The 20,922-nt window shown below is 43.4% G+C and overlaps 1 protein-coding gene across 1 annotated transcript; it reads left to right on the top strand.

The window, feature by feature from the left end:
* Window positions 1-1,758: 1,758 nt before the first annotated feature.
* Window positions 1,759-10,605, top strand: LOC120235377 (beta-defensin 119). The gene is made up of 2 exons (XM_039237680.1): window positions 1,759-1,813; window positions 10,412-10,605. The coding sequence occupies exons 1-2, from the start codon at window positions 1,759-1,761 to the stop codon at window positions 10,603-10,605; spliced, it is 249 nt and encodes an 82-aa protein (XP_039093611.1).
* The last annotated feature ends 10,317 nt before the right edge of the window (window positions 10,606-20,922 follow it).

Here is a 20,922-nt window from a genome sequence, read left to right as displayed (position 1 = left end):
TGATGATTTCCACTTCTGAGGATAATAAGTATAATAAATATAAGGATGGCAATAATAATGATAATGAAACATAAAATAATAGTTAATAATTATTCAGCACCTACTAGGTGTCAGGTACTTGGTTAAGCAATTTCTGCAAGTTATCCCGTTAACTAAATCAGGTATAGTTATGATTTGTATTTGATTGTAGGATACTCAGGAAATTTGTATTTGATCATAGGATACTCAGGAATTACTTTGCTCAAGGTCAACAGGTATCAACTGTCAGGGGCAGCACTCGATTTAAAATCTGTGTGAAATCAAAACCTATTCTCCAATCCTGGCATTCTTGGATTCTAGAATTCTCTTCGTTCTTCTTCTCCTGTCATATTTTCTCAAATTCTGCCCAAGGTCCTGTCCTTATTCAGCTTCCTGAGATGCTGGGCTGAAGGGATACAGTCCACGCCCTTTCTCTACATTCTGGAAGGACTTGGGTTGCTTCCCCATTAGATCACTTCTTACAGGTCAATGTATGTTATTTATTCAGACCACAGGTATTTATTAAGTACCTGTGATGTGTTGGGTGTATCAGAGGTTGCTAGCTCTTCCCCCAATATCCATCCTTCCATTCTTCTTTGTAAGACTACCTCTGAAATGTCAGCTAGCCATAGTGGCCCGTAAGGAAAATATTTCCAGCCTGCCCTGCAGCTAGGTGCGGCCACGTGAGTAAGTTCTGGCCAATGTACCGGAGTGGAAGTGGTGTATACAGATTCCGAGTGGTGCTCCTTAAAGGAAATGGTATGCACTTCCTTTCCTTCATTCTCCTCCCCTGGATGGCTGCAATGGGGACTTGACCGTGGGGGACTAGAGCAGCTCTCTTAGGTCATCAGATGAGGCTGCCTGTGAGGATGACAGAGCATCAAAGCCAGGGGGACTCTTCTCCCTGCTGAATCAGGAAGCTGCTACACCGAACTCCTTGCCCAGGCTTTTCCATAAGAAAGAAATCAATGTCTGTCTTTTGGAATCCTTGTTTGGGAAGAATATCTGTTAAAACAGTTGAATTAATACCCTCATCCAGGTGATGTAATGGGCAGTGGAGTTACAAGACAAATTTCTGACATTCTCACGGAAGAGACAAAGATGAAGCATGTGAAATAAAATTGAAAAGAACAGATAAATCCATGCAGATCATGAATCAAGGTCTAATGATCCAGAGTGACTGTAGGTGGGAGTACCGATATCTAGGGCGGCTAGGAAAGGCCTAACCAGGAGGTGACATTCCAGATGAGACTGAATGATAAATAAGAGCCAGTAGTGGGAGGTCACAAGGAAGAAGAAATAACAAATGTTAAAGCCCTGAACTGGGAACCAGATTGGCAAGTTCAAGGTTCAGCAAGATACGCCTGTGTATCCTTTTGTTAGAAAGCTGAGAATAAGTATTTTTAAAAATTAGTTTCTTGATATATATTTATGTGCTAATTAATTAGTTCTTTTGTGGGTCTTGAAAGGCTAAGGGGCTTTAATTTGCCTGTCTCCTCACGAGGACGGAAAGCTGCTATCGGCACAGTGCTGGCCAGTTTCCCACACTCTCATCTCGTGCTTTGCCACGACATCTGCTACACACTGTTCTTTGGCCTGGCCGATCTCATATAAATCCTCTCCTGCTATAATTCACTGCCCACAACTCTGCCAATAAAAGCGAGGCTCATCCCTGCTGCAGAGAACACTATTTCCACCCCCTGCAGCCCAGCCACCTCCTCCTCCTGTGACCCGCCAGCCATGAAGTTTCTTCTGTTTCTTCTCATCCTTCTGGCCATGGAGCCAGTGGTTTCAGGTAATTTGGGTCTCTCAAGTGTCTGGGGTCATGGTCATGAACTTCTTGCTTTCCTCTCCCTTTCACTGCGGGCAGCATGAAGCTTTTCCTCATTTTACGTGGCACGGGATCAGGTTTTCCCATGATCATCTCACATCCACATTTCTCTCTGGTTCTTTTTTGCCAAGGTAGTGGGATGGTAGCTATGTGGAGCATCCGACACTTAAGGGCAAGGTAGTATTCTGCTGGGATCTTGGGAGAGGGCTTAGGGGTGATGGGTTGGGTGCAGACTAGGGACTTGTTGGGGCCTTTGGGACCTTAGATTAGAAGCTGATGATGAGTTGTGATGGGGAGAAAGACTTTGGGGTTGGGGTGGCAGGGGGAAGATTAGGATGAGCTGGAGGGGAGGTATTGGGCTCCCCTGATGGTTTGGAGTGGGCTGGAGAGGAGATGGGATTTTGGGTTGAGTGGAAGTAGACTGGAGCTTGGGCTAAAGCTGGGAGTTGGTAATGAATAGTGCAGGGTATCTGATGACTGCTGCTCAGAATTGAGGTTGGTGACTTGATTAAACTTGGATTTGGCTTGGAGTTCAGGCTTAAGGGGCACTGAGTTGGGTAGGGCTCGGCATTCTACTTAGAACTAGACTGGGTTTTGAGTTTGAATTGGGTGAATATGATCAAGGAGGACTGAAGACTGTGTTGTGGCTGGACCCAGGGCTAGTTGAGCTTAAGTTAGGGCCAGACTGTTGACAAAGAGCTGAACCTGTTGAAGTGTGGATGAATCCCCTCCATCTCCTGATATTATAGTTGGCTATTTCCTTTCTCATCATCCCCAAGCTCCATTAAGGAGGGATCTTCATTGGTATCAAATGATCCCAAAGTTAGGAGTTAGCAGGTTGGGGGATAGGAATACAGGGGGTGGGGTGTCTGAAAAAGGCTTTCCTAAAAGCCTTGGATTTCCCAAGGTTGGAACAATCGTCTCGGTTCCCTCCCCTCTCAAGATCGCTTCTCTCCTTTCCCGGGACTGGGTCCAGTGTTACTTACTCAATGGTCTCCCTTCCTCCCTCGTCCTCTCCCTCCTCTTCCTCCTCTTGTCTTGCCACTTGAGGGACACTAACATCTGCTTAATGGTTGTTCCTGTGCCCAACAGCAGAGTGTTGGATGAATGGACATTGCCGGTTGGTGTGCAAAAGTGATGAAGACAGTCTTACATGTTGCTCAAATCGTAAACGGTGCTGTGTCCTTAGTCAGTACTTAACAGTCCAACTAATGACAGTTGAAAGAATACAGCCCTGGACCATTTCTCGGATGTCCGAGCAAGTAGAACATGAGGCCAAGCCTGGCCAAAGAGGGACTATAAATGGATATCGTGGATAGAAATGGCTTTGTTTCAGGTTCCTTAGCTCCTACATTCCATTGAAACTTGCAAATCTGTTTCTTGTGTCCATCAATCACGAGGAATGATGTTCCAAATGCATTGAGGGTGGGGGGATGGCAGGATGGGGGTTAAGAGGTAACAGAGAGACATCACTGGGGCTCGGACAGAGCAATGGGGTGATGGTTCCAGTCTTGTAGATGGCTCCTCATCTATCAGCTGCAGGAAAGGCTTTTGGGTCGGGAATGGACTGAGGAGCATATCTGAGAAGTCAAGAGACTTAAAGGCACAGCAAGAAGGTCCTGAGAAAGGGGGAGAACCTTTGGGTGGGAGAGTTAGTCCATCTTGGGAGTGAAAAGGCTGGGGGTTGACATGGACTGATTAGAGCCCAAATCCTTGGGTTTCTAGGGAAGTTGGCTGAGATGCCTCTTGATGCTGGAGATCCCACAGCCTCAAAGATCAGAGGGTTTCCAAGTGCTAAAAAAATGAGTTTTTTAATAAATTTTTTTATAAATGAGTTTGTTCACTATCCAGTTCTTCTGTTCTTTCATGGACTCGATTATTCGGTCACCGAATATTACTCTGCCACTTACCACTGCCAGACTCTGTTCATATTCCCCTCCAGACTTCAGCAACCCCATCTGTGAACTTGGAACCACAGACGATCTCAAATCTCAGGATTGTGGGAAGAAGGGAATGAGAATGTAGCTCACAGTGCCCAGTATATCATAAGCCCTAATAAATGTTAGCTCTTACTATTATTGCTCATTGATTTCTTCAAGCATTTAAGGAATATGTGCTGTGTGCCTTCCATCTGGGTTAGACTCTGAGGGAGACACAAACCTGTCTCATTTACTTTGGCCTGGGAGGAGACTAACCCCTGGGGAACATTCAAGAATTCTGATCAGGTACTTAGAGGATTTTGGTGTCTTCCCAGCTTTAATATCTCAAATCCTATTCTCTGGGCCCCATGTATCCAACACAGTTGTTCACCCCTGACCTGGGATCCCTGCAGTGAGGTCAGAGACCAGGAATGTTCTGTAAAGCATGGGTGCATGACATGGAGACAGAATGAGTTCATTCTGATCCTTGGAGATAATCTGCTCTCAGTTCAATATTTCTGATCTTAGACTCTGGGAAGAGAGATGCAGCTTCCTCTGATCCTGGTCCTACTCTGGGTGTCCTCTGATTAAGTCCTCCCCATGGGGTTAAGAGTTGATGGGGGCAAGTGAGATATATCCATTTAGAGTCTGCGCGCTTCTCTTCTTCCATGTTTTAAGGACCTGGGGCTCGGGATTCCCTCACAGAAAACCCCCGTGCCTGCTTCCAGGGGCCACATGGGCTTCCCCCAGCTCCACCCCTGCAAGGTGTGGCCTACTGTGTGTGCAACTTAGGCAGGAGGAGTGCCAAAGACACTCCTGTTCGCAGGGGCAGCGGGGCAGCTGGAATATTCTGGCTGCAGTGTCTATGTCTTGCATGGAAGGGTCCTCACAGTGTGGGGCAGAGCTGGGGATGGGAGGGAAGAGAGCTGGGCTCTGGGCTGAGCCGGCTTCCCTCGTGCTTCCATGTTCCTGCACAGAAGTCTGAAGCATCCAAGAATTACAAATTCAAATCTGCCCTTTCAGGTCATTATGAAGGGCGATTTCAAAGATCTTTTTTTAAATTTTAAATGTTTATTTATTTTTGAGAGAGAGAGACAGGAGAGACAGAGAGAGACACACACACAGAGTGAGCAGGGGAGGGGCTGAGAGAGAGGGAGACACAGAATCTGAAACTGGCTCCAGGCTCTGAGCTGGCTGTCAGCACAGAGCCCGATGTGGGGCTCGAACTCACAACCCGCGGGATCATGACCTGAGCCGAAGTCAGACCCTTAACTGACTGAGCCACTCAGGTGCCCCATGAAGGGCTATTTCACAAAGGCCATAGGATAGATTTGATTTAGCCCACTTGTTAGCTTGATTCATAACTGTTAAATATGCAGACATGTGATAGATGAACTTCCATTTGTATTCGTGCCCCAGGACCCACATGTTAGGGTTGTGTCTGGAATCTGGGTCGTGCTTTGGCTCACACCCCATCTCCAAGCTCGCTTCAGAGGCAGGGGCTGCTTAGCCTGTGCTTCCATATTGTCGATGCCTTTGTAATCTGGGGAGACTCTGGGGCTGCCCACCAGAGCTACCTGGGCCCTGAGGCCCTGGGTGAGACTATCCAAAATACTTCCTCCCTGGCTTCTCTATCTCCGGATTCCCTTTGCCTTAGTCTCTATTATTAGTGGGATTCTTTCGAGGAAATTCACCTGACCATGTTACTCTCCTGCTTAGATATCTTCTTTTGCTCCTTCCTGCCCAGAGTTGGGCATGAAGGCTCGGTGGCCCAGCTTCATCTCCCATGACTGGCGCTCATGGCCCAACCCTCTACTATTTGGCTCTGGCTGGCAGTGTTAGAAAGGTGCACTGCAGCTCTGGGAGCTTGCTCAAGTTGGTTCTCGGTACCCATCAGTTAGTTTGCTCTCAGAACCCATAGATTTCACCATGTGGGAGGTAGTCTGGGGAGAGCCTAAGTGTCCCCAACGCTGGGGCCTGGCGTTGATGTCTCCATACACTGCCATCATGCCCCCACCAGATTAACTCATTATGAGGCACCACCTGTTTGCTTAGTCAACAACATTAAGAACCTCCTCTGTGCTTAATGTGTGCCTGCAGAGACAACCCTGGGGAGTGAAGAATGGTGAGGTGAGAAAAGGGCTTGGAACTCACCATTGAGCCAAGTTAAGTGTTTAGAAGGCTCTTCACCCCATGTCTGAATCTTGAGACTTGGGATCTGAGGTGAAATTTTGAAAATTCCCTAAGATTATTCCTTTGGGAGCTAGAGCTCCACCCCCCAGGTCCCCTGCCAGACTTCCTTCTTTCCCAATATGTGAGAATCTCTGATCTGGGCACCTTTCCCTCATCTTCCCATTTCACAGGTGGGGAAACTGAGGACCCAGGAGGAAACATGACCGACGTTCATAAATAGGTTTGAGACAATGCTGGGATTAGTAAACAGTCTTCTCTGATTTCTGGTGAGAGGGATGAGGGGACACGGAAGGGATATGATGTACACGTGGGTGATACTGTGAATGGTGGCATAGAGTGACTTTGGGCTAACAGGAGACCAGCGGTTAGGACCTGCCAGGTCCCTGACAGAAGCTTTGCAGCCCCTTTCCAGGGGTGAAAGACTGAACAGGCCGGCTTGCCTGATCCCCCTTCTCAGATGTACACTATGTACAGTCCCTTTTCAGATGCTAATCTCACAATGGCCTTTCTTCTCGGGGAATATGGAAAAAGATCTCATCTCTGGGGGATGTGACAGAAAGGGTGTGGTGTTTGCTCTTGTAAGGCTCCCTCGAATCTCTCTTTCCTTCCTTGTGGGCTGAGAGGTGATGAGGGTGGGTAGAAACATTGGCATTGGATAGCAGGACACTTTGGGGTCGAGGGTAGAAAAGTTGTGACCCCAAAGCAGGGAAGACTGGGCACCTGTTCTGGACCCTTCCTGGGATTTCAGTGGCTGCTCACTTCCAGGCCTGATGGCGTACTTCAAGCTCCGTTCGGCCTCTGTTCTGTACTGGTGCCCACAACCTAAGTGAGGAATTCATCTTTGATTCTTGCCCAAGGACCACAGAAGCAAAAATATTCCCTCCTTACCTCCCCTCATCCTTGCTTAGGCAATGTATGCTCCCTGGTGAAATTTTGTTTAAATTTTTTATTTATTTCTGAGAGAGACAGAGAGGCAGCGTGAGCAGGGGAGGGTCAGAGAGAGAGGGAGACATAGAATCTGAAGCAGACTCTAGGCTCTGAGCTGTCAGCACAGAGCCTGACGTGGTGGTCAAACCCACAAACTGTGAGATCATGACCTGAGCCAAAATCGGACGCTCAACCGACTGAGCCACCCAGGCACCCCTCTCTGGTGAAAATAAAATGGAGTAGATCCCTTTTAGTCAATGCAAGGGCTTAGAATATCAGTGTGTGTGCGTGTGCGTGTGTGTGTGTGTGTGTGTGCGGCGTGCACATTAGAGTTTGTGTTAAGCCCATTTGGACACCAGGGACCCTATGTACCTACCACCAAGTCCAAAGCCTAGCAAATACTGGGTGCTGATAGCTGCTGGTGGAATGAAGGACGGTCCCATGAATGCCAGGTTCAGAAGTTTGGGCTTGATGTTGAACACAATAGAGGGCCATGGCTCCAGCTGTTATTATCCAGGGTGGGGACCAACCTTTCCCAGCATGTAGAGAAGGTAGCATTGTTCCTCAGATGGATATCTTGTCTATGGAGAAAAATCCACAAAAGAATGAGAATAGCCAAAAAAAAGTTTGAACAAAAAGAGTAGTCAGAGGAAGCATTTTACCAGATGTCAAGACTTACAAAGCTAAGGTAGTCAAGACTGTGTGATATTGGTGGAAAAACAGTCGTGCGGATCAATGGGACAGAGTAGGAAACCAGAGAGAGTCCTACATGTGTACCACCAACTGATTTTTGACAAGTGTGCAAAAGCGATTCAATGGGAGAAAGACACATTTTCCAACAAATGGTGCTGGCTCAATTAGACACTGTAAGAAAAGAAAGAAAAAAGAGAGAGACAGAGAGGGAAAAGAACCTCAATCTAAACCTCACATCTTATACAAAGTTTAACTCAAAATGGATCATAGATTCAAACATAAGATGTAAAGGTATAAAGCTTCTGGCAGAAAACATAGGAAACATCTTTCAGACCTAGGGCTGTGTGAAAAGTTCTTAGATATGAAAAGCACAATCCACAAAAGAAGAAAAAGTCAGCAAGTTGGACTTCATCAAAATTTAAAACGTTCACTGTGCCAGAGGGCCTGTGAAAAGGACAGACAGAAGGATAAATTGCAGGAATATTTGTAAGCCACATATCTGACAAAGGGACCTGTATCTAGAATATAGAAACAACCTTCAAAACTCAACAGTAAAAACCAAGCAATCTAATTAGGAGAAAGACATTTCATCAAAGAGGGTATACAGATGTCAAATAGGCACATGGAAAGATGTTCAGCATGGTTAGCCATTAGGGATATGCATATTAAGATCATCTGATATTCTACTATGTAACCATTAGAACCGCTAAAATTAAATGCAGTGATAGTACGAAGCCTTCTCAAGGATGCAGAGAACATGAATCTTTTACACAATGCTGATGAGAAGGTTAAGTGGTACAGAAACTCTGGAAAATAGCTTTGCAGTTTCCTTTTAAAAAACAAAATATGGGGCACCTGGGTGGCTCAGTCTGTTAACATCCGACTTTGGCTCAGGTCATGATCTCACGGTTAATGGGTTCGAGCCCCGCATCGGGCTCTGTGCTGACAGCTAGCTCACAGCCTGGAGCCTGCTTCAGATTCTGTGTCTTCCTCTCTCTGACCCTCCCCTGCTCACGTTGTCTCTCTCTCTCAGAAATAAACATTAAAAAAATTAAAAAAACAACAACAACAAAATATACACTGACCATGTTACCCAGCAAATGCACCCCTGGCTTCAAAAACTTGTAGATAAATGTTCATAAGAGCTTTATTTATTTTTAAGGGATTCTTTAAAATTTTTTATTAATGTGTATTTATTTTTGAGAAAGAAAGAGACAGCGTGCAAATGGAGGAGGGGCAGAGAGAGAGGGAGACTCAGATTCTGAAGCAGGCTCCAGGCCCTGAGCTGTCAGCATGGAGCCCGACGCGAGACTCAAACCCATGGACTGTTAGATCATGACCTGAGCTGAAGTCAGACGCTTAACTGATTGAGCCACCTGGGCTCCCCTTAAGGGACCCCTTTTTAAAAAATGACTTTATGTTTTTTGGACCGTTTATAGGTTCATAGCAAATTTGAGAAGAAGGTACAGAGATTTCCCACATATTCTCTACCTCCATCCTGCACAGACTTCCTTCTTGTCAATGTTCCCTGTGGAGCGGTGCATTTGTTACAACTGATAAACTCTACTGACACATCATTACTGCCCCAAATGATATTTCACCTTTCGGTTCACTCTTGGTGCTGTGCTATGGGTTTGGACAAATGTATAATGACGTGAACTGATCATTCCAGGATCATATAGAGTCATTTCACCTCAAATCCTCCAGATCCTCTGTGCTTTGCCTATTCATCTGTCTCCTACCCCAACCTCTGGCAACCACTGATATTTTTTATTACCCCCATCGTTTTGCCTTTTCCAAAATGTCACACAGCTGAGATCATACAGTATGTAGCCTTCTCAGATTGGCTTCTTTCACTCAGTAACGTGCATTTCAGATTCCACCATATCTGTCCATGACTTGATAGCTCAATTCTTTTTATCACTGAATGATAATCTTTTGTCTTGACGGACCACAGTTTGTTTATCCATTCACCTACTAAAGGGAATCTTGGTTGTTTCCAATTTGGGGCAGTTATAAATGAAACTATGAACATCATGTGCAGATCTTTTTTTCATGGTGAAGACTGGTTCATTGGTGGCAGTTAATATTAGTCAATAAATACTGATCCCCAAAGAAGAATCTAGTTATTTCTCGATTACTGGTCCATAGAGATATGACATGAATTTGAACCAACTGCCTGCCGAGATGATACACGGAAGTCAATGCTGCTTCTTGGGAAATGGAGCCACAGCTAGCTGATATATGGCATATGTTGTCCCACCAACTGTAAACATCACAGCGACTCTATACGGGAAGCCATTGACTATCTCTATATAGGAAGCTATCTGCTCTGCTCCCCTATAGACACACTGGAATTCCATTATCCTCCTGAAGTAGCTTTTGCTTCTCTGGGCTTTATTTTCAAACTGCCTGTGTGAAGCAATTCATGTGCAGATTTTTGTGCGGACATAGGTTTTCAAGTTCTCGGGTAAATACGAAGAAGCACAACTGCTGGATTGTGTGATAAGTGTACGTTTCGTGTTGTAAGAAACTGACAAACTGTCTTCCAAAGGGGCTGTATCATTTCGCATTCCCATCAGCAGTGCAGGAGAGTTTCTATTGCTCCACATCCTTGCCAGCATTTGGTGTCAGTGTTTCAGAGTTGGGTCATTCTCGCAGGTGTGCAGTAGCGATATAATTATTTAGCGATGTAATTATTTAGCGATATAATTATAGGTAGCACATAATTATTTCAGCCCTTTAGGTTTTGACTGTGCTCCCTGACTCCCCAGATCTGTGTTACTGTTAAATGGAAATTAACTATCTGTATTTTTTTGGGGGGGGCCAGGCAGACATCACACCCTTCGATGCATGGGAAACACGGGAATCTGTAGACCCTCTTGCAGAAAGTCTGAACAACCCTACCTCTACTGCTTAAATTATCAGTCATGCTGCCTCCAGTCTTACATGAGGATAAGCATTTCCGGCAAAGAGGTGAAAAATGACTGGAGCCGACAGAATCGTTGGCCAAAAATACCTTGAGTGCTGGTGATCAACATCTTCAACCTGCTATCAAGACCCCTTATTAAAATTCACGCACCTGCCACCCTTGTCTCTCTTTTGACCATTGGACATCACAGTGAGAGATTGGGTTTTGCATGGGGAGGTATCTGTCCTGTTCTGGATCCAGTTCTGTTGGAGAGAAAACTGGAGTGACAAGAAGAATCCAGACAAACCATGGACGATGGGGAGAGAATGTCCTGAGACCACTGAGGGAGATCTGAAGGGTTTGGTCAGAGCCATGACCTCATCTGTGCCCTGTAGGTCTCAGAGGGGGATCTGAGTTAGTGGGATGGATGCACAGGGTAGAGGGTGGACGTCTTGTAGACAAGTGTGTCTTCGTTTATGGAAGAATTTCCTAACCAGTTGTAATGTGAATAAGTCATTTCTGCCAAGGTTTCAAGTTGTGAGGCTGGAGGTCTGTTTGGTGATTATTGAGGAAGGAATTTGAGTATTACATGCTCTTGTTCTTTTTGATGATTGTTAGGGACTTTTTATTTTTTAGAGGGGGGAGGGACGGGGGGGGATGGGGAGAGAGGGAATCTTAAGTAGGCTCTACGCCCAGCAAGGAGGCTGCCAAAACCACCATGGGGCTCAATCCCATGAACCGGGAGATTATGACCTGAGCCAAAATTAAGAGTCAGACACTCAACTGACTGAGTCACCCAGGCGCCCCTGTTAAGGACTTTTAATCCCTGAAAGTCTAGGAGGCCTGTTTCCCCAATGACAACCAACACTAGCTTTTTAAGATAAAATTCTGATGCTACTTTTCCTGTCTCAACCTCCACTCATATCTCATTTCTTTGTCCACCATTACTTCCAAATGTTGTCGAAAGGAGAGTAGCTACATTGACCAATGATATCTCTCTAGTCTCTGCCTCAAGTCATCACAATTTGCTTTTGTGTTTATTGTACAATGGAACCGGCTAGGGCCAAGCTCACTGACATACTTCCTTTTCGAAAGGTCCCTGGATATTACTCAACTTGTATCTCACTGTGCCTCTTGGTAGCGTTTCCAACCACACTTCGTCTCCCTGGAAACCTTAACTCAGTTGGCTGCTGTGACTTCCCTCTTTCTTTGTTTCCCTCCTAACCCCTGGGCTGTTCCCCCTCCATTACCTCCTGGAGTTTTTCTGCTGTCCTTTGCCTCACTGCATTCCTCTGATTCTCTCTCCTCTTGTGAGAATCAAAACTGCCCACATCCCTAGGAGAAGGCTGACAGTTCTGTCGCCGTGTTAACAAGCAAATACTTTGAAAGGCTTTTAACCTTTCTCTTCTATCAGTGACAACTCGCTTCCGTGAACACACCTCTGGAAGCCGAATCATCAGTGAGAGCATTATGCTTTGAAAGTCAAGACAGTCAGCGCTGGCTTCACTTCAGGGCCTATACTTCGAGGTGGTCATCAACCCATCTCCACATCTGTAACCAACACGACTCCCCCAGGAGGCTTCCCCCAAATGCTATAGAAGTTCAGCACTTTGTTCTGCTTAATGAGCCTATGCATGACTAGTGTGGCTCTCTTTTATTTAAGAAAACAATCATTACAGCATTTTGGCTTTAGACATTGAGTGTTAATCTCCTTCTTTGACAATTCTCCTTCATTCTATGTTGCTGCCCAGCCTCTCATAACAACAAACCTTATGATCTGGACAAAATCAGTGGTTTTAGACCTCTGTTTCTGGCAGAGTAATGGTCTAATAAGAACTCAGATGAGCCCTCCCATTGAGAATATCTAAAATACTTTATTTAAAATATACATAAAACTTCTTACGCATCCTTGACCTTGCAAAAAAAAAAAAAAGAAGACAGTAAAGAATATTAAGGCCGAATGAAACCAGGTGCTTTTCTGAAGGCAGTAACTGCAACTGGCTTCTGTCTTGAAAGCACTTGCTGAGTCAGGCGAACTTGAGCTTTGGTTTTCATGGCTTTGGCCAGGGTTGAGTGTAGGCAGGAGAGAGGAGACAGTGCCTAGGGTCTGAAAAAATGGGAGTCTCGGAGGAGACTTCTACATAAATCTCAGTCCTAAAAGTGTTACACATGTTGTGTAAGGATAAAACAGATACAACTGAGGTGCCTGGGTGGCTCAGTTGGTTGAGCATCCAACTTTGGCCCAGGTGATGATCTCACAGTTCGCGGGTTCGAGCTGCACATCGGGCTTGCTGCTGTCAGCTTGGATCCTGCTTTGGATCCTCTGTCCCTCCTTCTCTCTCTCTCTGCCCTTCCCTTCTTCTGCTCTCTCAAAAATAAATAAACAAAACAAAAAAGAATAGCCATTCTTAAAAAAAGCAAAAACCCAAAACAAAAAGATACAACTTTCCTTCTCCTTCATCAGGCCTTTTCCAAGGAAAATTGTCTGGTACTCAGCACACAGAAAAAAACTTTACTGGGAATTTACAACCTCAAGCTGGCTCTCACATAGTTTCTTATCCAGAATGCACGGCATATGGATGATCTGAAAAAAAAATCAAGCTGATGATTTAGCTAAAGTTGCCCCAAAGTGGTAGAAGCAAAGGTGTATGACAGAAACAAACGAAGGGGTAGACCTTTAAGTCATGACTCAACTGAATCATTCAGATTCAGTCCCAAGGAAAATGTATAAATCAGAGCCCCAAATCACAAAATCCCAAGGAAGTAAGGCACCATGAATTAAGGCCAGGAGAAACCACAGACCAGAGATTCAGGACTTCAAGGACTCCAAACATCAGAATTACTAGTAATAATAATTTTAAGGATAGTTGAAAAAATAAATTCATGTGACTTGAGTTCTCCATTGTCATGGGGGTATTTACCTGACCCCTGTGAAGGAGTATTCTAATGCTGAGTGGAAACGGTATATTCTTTTTCTTTTTTTTTTTTTTTAATGTTTATTTATTTTGAGAGACAGAGAGAGACAGAGCATGAGCAGGGGAGGGAGAGAGAGAGAGGGAGACACAGAATCAAAGCAGGCTCCAGGCTCTGAACTGTCAACATAGAGCCCAATGGGGGGGCTCCAACCCACAAACCGTGAGATCATGACCTGAGCCAAAGTCGGATGCTTAACTGACTGAGCCCTCCAGAAGCCCTGAAATGGTATATTCTAAGTGGAGACTCAGCAGATCTGGAAGGCATAAATGGTATATTCTAAGTGGAGACTCAGCAGATCTGGAAGGCATAAATGGTATATTCTAAGTGGAAGACTCAGCAGACACTGCAGCAGCAGTGAGCTCAGATGGCTGTGTTTTACCGCCTCTCCTACATCACTCACTAATGGTGTCACAGAGAATTCTGATGTTTAGCTAACAAGGAGGGAAAAGGCAAGCCAAGTTTGTGAGTGCCTTACATGATGTGCTAGCACCAGCCAGAAGTGCTGCAAAACAGCCTGATTCAGAAGTGCCTGAAATTCAACAGTGAGTGGGGGAAATCCTTTCTGTAGAAGGGGGGATGGTCTAAGGTATGGATCTAAAGTAATCCATGGCCAGTGATAATGGGTTAACTGGTGGGCGGGTCAGGGTCTTAGAAAGAAAGAACAAGATTAGAAGGATGGGGAAAAATGAGGTGTGTGGTGGTTGTGTGGGCGGCCCTCTCTGAAAGGAGATGGGGTGTGTGGATATTTTTATGCCATCAGAGGGGTATAAATAAAGCTCTCAGTAAGCAAGGGGACAAAATGGTCCATCTTTTTACCTGCAGTTAAGAGGCCATCCCTACCTTTAAATGTCCATGTGCAATCATGGTCAAGGAAATGGGCTTATGAAGCCAGCCTTTCAACAGTTTCTATTCCAACCTTGAAGCAATTGGGGCAAAAAGGAGTCCTTATAGCTTATACCTGGGCCAGCCAATTTTCCTACAGTGAGTGATAATATAGGGCTTTAGATCAAAGTTTGTGAGTAGTAAAATGGATGCTTTCACCTGAGACGTCCGCTGTTGTAAAGAAAGGCTTTAGGATGCTAGAAGCTACTCTTAAAAATGCAAGGATCTGGAATTTTGATTGTGACGATTTTTGCTGCCATCAAGAGACAGGATGGACACAAGAGCTGCCTCTGGTATACCAAAGCACTTGTTGAGAAGACAGGACAATGGAAAGATCAGTGTTGGAATACTTAACTAAGCGGTTAAGGCTGTGCATAGGTCGCCAGCAAACAAGGGTCACTGGAAATGGGTTAAAACCTGTTATGGAAAGAATCTGAAATTTTGAGAAAAGCACTGAGGAGTTTATTGTTGGAAGTACTGAAAAATTTCGGACTTCCTCACAGCGCAGTTTTTATCTAGAATTACACATTGATCGAGGGCGGAGGTGGATGACCGCGGTATTTTCAGTGCTTTATCCATATGACTTAGTCGATCCCTCTGAGGATAGGGTGAGTGGCAGCCAAGAGAGAGTCATGAGCTTTAATGAATCTCTCAGAGGAATTTTCCGTTCCAAGTCACACTTTTCGCCTTCTTTATTCTTGGTACTTATTTCAAAGCAGGATGTTGTAGAGCCTGCTGTGATTATATCAGTAATATCTGATCGAAAATTATATATGGCTGTGGGACAAGTGATAGGAACTTTCTGGCCTGAAACACAGCAGACTTGACAATGTTGGCATGCTATTTTTATCCCTTTGTCAACTTTTCAGGCGTCCTGCAGGGTCTGATTTGTGCCAGCATTTTTTCCCAACACCCTAGGCTAAATACCAAAAAGAGAGACTATTGATTTTAGGTTACTGCTGTGCTCAGTTTTACAAGCATGACTGTATATTTGGCAATCCCGTAACAACATCATGGGTCATAATTAGATTCTCACTTTAAGACTCCCAGCTCAGGCCTGATAAATACCATGTTTCCAAACGTCTCTCTTCCCAGCCTCTTATCTGCCGTTTTTGAACTTTTCCGAAAGTGAGATGAATCTTTTTTTTTTTAAATGTTTTTGTTTATTTCTAGGAGAGAGAGAGAGACAGCGTGAGCAGGGGAGGGTCAGAGAGAGAGGGAGTCACAGACTGAAACAGGCTCCAGGCTCTGAGCTGGCAGTCAGCACAGAGCCCGACGCGGGGCTCGAACCCACGAACCGCGAGATCATGACCGAAGCGAAAGTCGGACTCTTAACCGACTAAGCCACCCAGGCGCCCCGTAAGTGAGATGAATCTTAACCATAAATGAAAAGAAAGCTGCCAGTCACAAGGAACTGGAGTTCATTATAATGAAGTTCCATGGGCCTGTGTGAAGCTACCCTCATAAAGAAAGTTCATCTGGTTATCACTGTTGATTGAGTTTTTTGCATTGGTTGTGGCCCATGTGGTTAATTACTTTAAATGTATATTCAAATGGGTATGTGAAATATACCAGTAACAATAAAGTGACTATTTATGTGTCTGTATTCTCATTAAAAAATAGAACATTACCACATACTTAGAATAGTGTAAGTATTCCTATGTGACATGTTTTGTTTGCTCAGGTGTTAGAGCAGTGCTTCTCGAACTTTGTAATGTGTGTAGAAATTATGTAGAGATCTTGTTAAAATGTAGATTCTGGTTCAGTTGGTGGGGCAGAGTCTGAGTTTCTGCCTTTTGAACAGTCCCCTAGATGATGTCGGCACTGGTCCATTTTACGTAGCAAGGTTTCCGGGCATAGAAAAACCTCAGTGAGTTTCATGTGGTTAATGTCATGCATTCTGTGTTTTCCAACCAAATGTCGTATTAGAATTGAAAATCTCATGCATTTGGAAATTAAATAATATGGCAAAAAGTAAAACTTAGATTTTAGAAGAATAGTAAAATAAAGTCAGAAGTAATGAGATCAGAACATTTCTAGAGAGACTGATTTGGAAAAAAAAAAAAAAGGAGACAGTAAAAATGACAGCTATAGTGAAATGGTGAGATCAAAATATCATATTAGTAAAAATAACAGAAGAGAATTATCAACAACTGTACACTAATAATACTGAGAACCCAGAGGAAATGCATAAATCCCTAAAGATACTCCAGGGATGGCCCAGGAAGGAAATGTAAACTTGAATTGAGCAATGAGTGTTAAGAAACTGAAATAGCAGTGAAAAAAACTTCTTCCTCCCCAAAGCCTCAACCTTAGATGATTTTTTAAATTTTGTCAAAATACATAAAACATAAACTTTGCCATCTTAACCCTTTTTAAGTGTATAGTTCAAGGGCATTAGGCACATTCATATTGTTGGGTTACCATCCAGAACTCTTCTTTACTACAGCACTGACACTCTGTACCCATTAAAAGTGACCTGCCCATTCCCCTGACAGCCACCAGGCTACTTTCTGTTTGTCTACACCTGATTACTTTAGGTACTGCATACAGGTGGACCCACGGTATTTGTCCTTGGGACTGGCTATCTCAGCATTATGACTTTAGTGCTCACCCAGATTGTAGCATGTGTGAGAATTTCCTTTTTTAAAAATTTTTTACTATTTCATTTTTTTAAAGTTTATTTATCTATTTTGAGAGAGAGAGAGAGAGAATGAGAATGAGTGGGAGAGGGGCAGAGAGAAAGAGAATGAGAGAGAGAATCTGCGTTGTCAGCATGGAGTCTGACGCGGGGCTCTATCTCACAAACAGTGAGATCATGACCTGAGCCAAAATCAAGAGTCAAAATGCTTAACCAACTGAGCCTCTCCTTTTTTAAGGCTCAGTAATATTCCATTTCATGCACATACCACATTTTGTTTGTCTATTCATCTGTCAATGGACATTTGGGTTGCTTCTACCTTTTGGCTCTTGTGAATCACACAGCTCTCCTGATTTTAAAGACGAGTTTCTAATTTCACAGAAGATCAATCCAAGTATTATCTTATAAAAAATGTTCCAGAAAATAGGAGGGAAAAAGAATTATAGGTCAATTTTGTTTATAAATATAAACTCAAAAATATCCTAATTACAGTATTAGCCAACTGAATTCGATAGTGTATTAAAATACATCACAACCAAGTAGGGTTTAATTCCAACTGCAAAAAGCATCCAACCTAGAAAATTTATCAGTCTGTCAATGAAACTTCCTACCTTGACAAAATTAAAGAGATAAGTAATATAATTATTCTTACTTGATGCAGAAAAATTATCTGATAGAGTTCAAAGCTTACTTATAATGAAAACTCTCAGCAAAGTGAGAATAGGCAAAGATACTATTATTGCTATTGTTTAAAATAATAGTGGTAGACCTGGTCAGGGCTTAAAGGAAAACAACAACAACCAAAATCAAAACCAAAAAAAAGTATTATAAGTATTGGAAGGAAAAGGATATAGTTGTCATTTATTCCAAAAGTCACAATTATAATATAAAAAAAGAATCAACAAACTTTATAATTAATGGATATATCAATTTACAAGAATCAATAGTACTTCTCTACACTAACAATAACTAACTAGAAAGTATAATAAAATATACAGCATGGCTATGAAGTATCCTGGCTTTTTTTTTTTTTTTGCTTGTTTGTTTAAGTTCGTTTATTTTGAGAGAAAGAGAGAGCACAAGCAGGGGAGGGCAGAGAGGAGAGACAGAATCCGAAGCAGGCTCTGAGCCATCAGCACAGAGCCCAATGCAGGGCTCGAACTCACGAACTGTGAGATCATGACCTGAGCTGAGATCAAGAGTCAGATACTTAATTAACTGTGCCACCCAGGTACTCCTAAAGTATCTTGTTTTATTTTATTTTAATGTTTTATTTATTTCTAGGAGAGAGAGAGACAGCGTGAGCAGGGGAGGGTCAGAGAGAAAGGGAATCACAGACTGAAACAGGCTCCAGGCTCTGAGCTGGCAGTCAGCACAGAGCCCGACGCGGGGCTCGAACCCACGAACCGCGAGATCATGACCTAAGCGAAAGTCGGACGCTTAACCGACTAAGCCACCCAGGCGCCCCTAAAGTATCTTGTTTTAAATGAAGGATATCCAAAACCTCAATGGGATATATTTTAAAACTCAAATAGCAGATGTGATTTTGAATGGAATGACTTAATTATCATAAAGATTCACTTCCCTCTAAATTAATCCATAAATTTAATGCACTTCTAATCAAAATCTCAGTGGGATTTTTGGAAGACTTGATTATATGACTTTAAAATTCATAATGAAGAATAAATGACACGAAGAGCGAAGATTCCTTTAAAAAAAATAAAAAGCAGGACAAAAGCTTGCCCTTCTAGACACTCACAGAATATAAAGCTATGGTATTATAAAAAAATATAGTATTATAACAAGAACAATTAGACTACTAGAACAGAATAAGCAACTGAAATAGATCCATGCTTGAATGGGGAACTTAATGTACAGTAACAATGACACCATGAATCAATGGAGAAATTGTTTTTTCCATTTCCTTGCATACAGTGCTGGGAAAACTGGCTCATTCCATGAGAAAAATAAAAGTGGATTTTACATTTCATCTTGTGAACGTGAAAGACATAGTGAAAAAGTTATTAGAAAATAATGTCAGAGATTCCCTTTGAGATATAAGAATAAAGAAAAACTTCTTTAACCAAATCACCAAGCAGAACCCATAAGGGGAAAAAGAAGGTTGAATTTGATTAGATCAGAATTAATTATTTTTGGTCAATCAATGACATATCATGGGCAAAGATCATAGGTATATGACAGACTGGGGGATAATATACCCAGCGACTAAAGCTGACTAGGGAATAATATCAAAGACAAAGAACTTCACATCAACAAGAAAGCATCACCTGCCCAGAAGAAATAATGGGCAAGTGCTATGAACAGGCAATTAACAGAAGTGTAAAGAGTCACTTGGTTCATTTATTCAACAAATGTTTGTTGAGTGTGGATTACATACAGGCACTGTTCAAGATACAGGAGGATACATCCATGAACAAAATAAACCATATGCCCTGCTCTTAAGATGTCAGTTTTTCAGAAGACAATAAGTAAGACAGTGAGCAAGAGAAGAAAGTGATATATTCTTTATTGTAGATACAGTTGAATACAGACGATAAGCATTATGGAGAGTAGGGAAGCAGGGAAGAGTGGATAGGAAGTGTGTGACTGGAAGAGAAGTAGCAAAAGATCTCATTGAGAAGGACGTGAAAGAGGGGTCTTTGAGACTAACTGTGAGAAAAGCATACCAGGCAGAGGAAGCAGCAGGCACAAAGGCCCAGGGGCAGCATCTATCCTAAAGTTTTGGAAAAACCATAAGGTGGTGACACTGTCTACAGGATAAGTTAGGTGGAGAGGAATTGGAGAAATGTATTGGAGGTTGAGAGCACTAGGATCTTGCAGGTCATTGAAAGGAAGCTGTTTTTGTATTTTAATCATAGGATAAGAGAAATGCTAATTAAAACAACAGTGCAATATTACTAACCTGTGAGACTGGTGAAAATAGTGTTGGGTGTTGGCAGGATGATGGCGATATGGTGGCCCTGGTGCACTGCTGATGGGAGGTATGGAGACTTCCTTGTTCTTATAGTTTTTCTAAGTATTTATTTATTTATTTTTAATGCTTTTTATTTATTTCTGAGAGAGAGAGAGAGAGAGAGAGAGAGACAGCATGAGCAGGGGAGAGTCAGAGAGAGAGGGAGACACAGAATCTGAAGTAGGCTCCAGGCTCTGAGCTGGCTGTCAGCACAGAGCCCCATGCGGGGCTGGAACCCGCGAACTGTGAGATCATGACCTGAGTCAAAGTCCGACGCTTAACCGACTGAGCCACCCAGGCGCCCCTTAAGTTATTTATTTTTGAGAGAGGTAGAGACAGTGCAAGTGAGGGAGGGGCAGAGAGAGAGAGAGAGAGAGGGAGAGAGAAAGTCAAGCAAGCTCTGTCCTGTCAGGACAGGGCTCAAACTCACGAAACTTTCAGGGCTCATGTGAGATCATGACCTGAGCTGAAACCAAGAATCAGACACTTAACTGATTGAGCCACCCAGGCGCCCCTCCTTGTTCTTATAACTGTCATCGTTTTTATTCTTGTTCCTTAAACATAGGGCTTGGCCAAGATAAAACACAAAGACTTTATGCTTCCTTCATCATCTCAACTATTCCGTTTAAGGGGATGGCTCCAAATTTGTATCTCTTTACCAGAACCCTCAGACTTGAAACTCCAGAACATGTGATATTTACTTCACTCCCCTCATGCTCTGAGTTCCCATGATTCACGCATTGCTTTTACCAAATCTTTCACATCTGTCTCTTTCCTAGTCTCACTGCCCGCCCCCCCCCCCGCCCCCAGAACGCAAAGCCAACACAGTTAGCTCCATGCGGACCATATGGAATTGTCCCGATTGTGCCTGGAATTGCCACTGGGGAATTACTCAAACCCTGGTGGCCAGAAATTTTTACAGGCAGTATCCTCAGACGTATAGGAGGGAGGAACACA

Source organism: Hyaena hyaena, unplaced genomic scaffold (genome assembly GCF_003009895.1).
Source record: "Hyaena hyaena isolate Hyena2069 unplaced genomic scaffold, ASM300989v1 scaffold_131, whole genome shotgun sequence".
In the NCBI taxonomy this organism is placed as follows: domain Eukaryota; kingdom Metazoa; phylum Chordata; class Mammalia; order Carnivora; family Hyaenidae; genus Hyaena; species Hyaena hyaena.
Note: the sequence above shows the minus strand (reverse complement) of the source record. Positions and strands in the feature narration are given on the sequence as shown.

Excerpts from the sequence above, each read along its gene's own strand:
- LOC120235377 (XM_039237680.1), top strand. The coding sequence starts at position 1,759 with ATGAAGTTTCTTCTGTTTCTTCTCATCCTTCTGGCCATGGAGCCAGTG. Across the intron at positions 1,814-10,411 it reads CATGGAGCCAGTGGTTTCAG|GCAGACATCACACCCTTCGA; the intron begins GTAATTTGGGTC and ends GGGGGGGGCCAG.